The sequence below is a fragment of the Gossypium arboreum genome, chromosome 10 (genome assembly GCF_025698485.1).
Source record: "Gossypium arboreum isolate Shixiya-1 chromosome 10, ASM2569848v2, whole genome shotgun sequence".
Lineage (NCBI taxonomy): Eukaryota > Viridiplantae > Streptophyta > Magnoliopsida > Malvales > Malvaceae > Gossypium > Gossypium arboreum.
In genome coordinates, this window is record NC_069079.1 from 4,341,678 (window position 1) to 4,344,547 (window position 2,870).

General features: G+C 41.9%; 1 protein-coding gene across 1 annotated transcript; it reads right to left on the reverse strand.

Annotated features, from left to right (window-relative positions):
* Positions 1-757: 757 nt before the first annotated feature.
* Positions 758-2,464, reverse strand: LOC108488152 (uncharacterized). The gene is made up of 2 exons (XM_017792451.1): positions 2,297-2,464; positions 758-2,113 (listed from the first exon to the last, which is right to left on the reverse strand). Exons 1-2 carry the CDS (start codon positions 2,462-2,464, stop codon positions 758-760), a joined length of 1,524 nt encoding a protein of 507 aa, XP_017647940.1.
* Positions 2,465-2,870: the final 406 nt, after the last annotated feature.

Here is a 2,870-nt window from a genome sequence, read left to right on the forward strand (position 1 = left end):
TTTGTGGGGTAGGATTTGTTTCTCGTCTTGTTCTACCATCCTTAACAAATCAGGAGATAGGTTACAGCCTTGGTTATCTTCAAAATCCTGAGAATCCTCCATACACATATCTCGCTCAAAAGGAGACTTTGAGCCACTAATAGTGTCACTCATATCATTGATATCTGGGGACCTGTTATGAGGATGAAAGAAGGTACACAGAACCAAAAGAATTTAAGAATACTTATTTGTATGGTATGATTATGAATGAAAATTGAAAGAATATTTAGAAGGAATGTTCGAAGAACAAAAGAATCCGAAAGTAATCGTTTGTATAATATGATTATGAATGAAATTGAAAGAATGAAAGAACATCTGCTCAAAATGATAATAATTGTGCATTTCATTAAAATAACGTTTTTAAACATAAGCTTATTTCACAAAAGATTCTTATTACTCCTAAGCCTAGAGCAACAAATGTGTTTTGGACATTACTCTGAGTCAGTTCTAAAAACTACAAGAATATCTTCCGCAATCCAGTTATCCAGAACACTTCTAGGTATGTAAGGGCAAATGCCGACAAATTTCCTTCTCCAGTCTCTTCTTCGTATGTGGCGTTGATGTCTAAGCTTTCCAACCTTTCTTCTATGGCTTCTTTTCTTTGCGTGCCTCTTTCGGGATGAATGATTCCTCCGGACAGAAAAGTTTTCGATATATGGGGGAATATCATTGACTCACACTTGATTTCTTCCCCCATTAACCCTGTTCTCCTTCTTTCTTACTTTTTTTCCAGCTCTTTTTTCCTTTGTCTCGCATCCGGCTTAAATCCTAAGCCGAAGCGGTCTTTCTTGTCCTTCAATACCGGTGTTTCAACCCTTTCTTGGAGATGTCTCCCAAGTCCTCTTCCGGGTAAGGCCCCTTTTTCAACCATCAACTGTAAACTCATCCTCGTAGTTTTGGATAATTTCGGCGTCAGAATCTTACTTCCCTCGGTAATGAACGTCGCATTAACAAATTCCAAAGACCGAAATGAGCAGTCGATTGCTTTGTCATCTGTCTCCAAATATGGCGCATTACTGCTTACAGTTGCAATGATATCCTCTTCAGTATTGATCGTTATCAACCGCCCATCTGATACCAACTTCAACTTTTGATGCAACGATGAATGCACTGCCCCAACTGAATGTATCCAGGGCTTTCCCAATAAGCAGTTGTATGAAGGCTTGATATCCTTCACCAGGAAATCCACCTCATACGTGTTTGGCCTGATCTGAAGAGGTACCTCGATTCTGCCCATCACCCTTCTCTCCGTGCCATCGAATGCCTTCACTATGTTTTGGCACTCTTTCATGTGAGAGTTGTCTACAGGTAATCTGTTTAGTGTTGACAATGGTAGGACATTCAAGGCCGACCCATTGTCAATCAGTACACCTGGCAATGTATATCCCTTACAGCGCATGGTAATGTGTAAAGGTTTAGTCGACCCTTTGCCACCGGGTGGGATCTCGTCATCATTGAAGAAGATATAGTTGCCAGCACTTATGTTGCTAACCAAGCGGTCTAACTTATTGACGGAGATATCATTGGCAATATATGTTTCATCCAAAACTTTCATCAGTGCGCTGCAATGGACTTCCGAACTTAGGAGTAAGGCCAGCACCGAGATACGAGCTGGTTGTTTATGTAGCTGTTCCACTATACTGTACTTGCTGTTCTTTAGGAATTTTAAAAACTCCTTAGCCTTTTCCTCATTAACTGGCTCATTAACAGGAAGTTCAGATTTGGTTACTTTTTCCTTCATCTCTTCGACCACTTGGGCTTTTCCTTTTACAGGTTGTGCCTTCTTGCTTACTGTATCGTAACATCTCCCTCTACGTGTATAAGAGCCCCTATCTTGATCCTCTTTTAAAGCATCAACCAGGTTCTCTTTTCCTGGGATCGTTACGTTACAGTCATAATTCCATGGGACCCTTTTGCTGTCTTTATAGGGGAAGACTGTAGGTCTTTGGATTATGACTCTCGGTGGCATTTGCACTCCTACTTCATTATTTTTGAGTCGCGATATGATGACCACGGGGTAGTTAACTGTTTGATTCTGCGCCGTCGATTCTCCCTCCGATGCACATATATCTCCCTATCCGGAGTTTTTAGCTTATTCATAAAACTCCATTTCTTTATTGTTTATCATGTCCTGCACGAGGGCCCTGAACTCTGCATACTCTTAGATTCCATTCCCCACCTCATTGTGAAACTCGCAGTAGTTTTTCTCTTCTTCAGATTATTTTCTCGAATCCAATGCGATCAATCCTCTCTTGACCATCTCCTTCCACACTCGTCTCAATGGGGTCCTGACTTCTGCGACCTTAGATTTGATCTTCTTGTTCCTGCCTTCGCTTATCCCGTTCACTCCTTGGTCGATATGATTCGGGAGCAGGTTTCCTGCTACATTAGGTAGGACTGGGTCATCAAACCTCACAAACCCCATTTTAATGAGTCTTTCAATTATTTTCTTGAATGCGATGCAGTTTTCGATCGAATGCCCTGTGATTCTCGCGTGGTATTCGCATTGGGCGTTTGTGTCATACCATTTGGGATACGAGGGCTGCAGTGGCTTTAGGTAAAAAGGGGACACTACATGAGCGTTGAATTGGTTCTGGTACAGCTCCCTATACATCATGGGTATAGGGATGAACTGTGGCCTTTCCGTGTTCTCCCTCGCGTTAGATTCTTGTCTCACAGTGCTATGTTGATTGGTGGTCACCGTCTTTGGTTGATTTACGGTGAGTGCCTTGGACTGACCCTTACTGAATGTGCTCGTGTTGTTCACTTCATTATCTCTCTTCCTCAGGGCTGACTTTCTGGTGTCTTTATTAAACAGGTGTTGTCTTGAT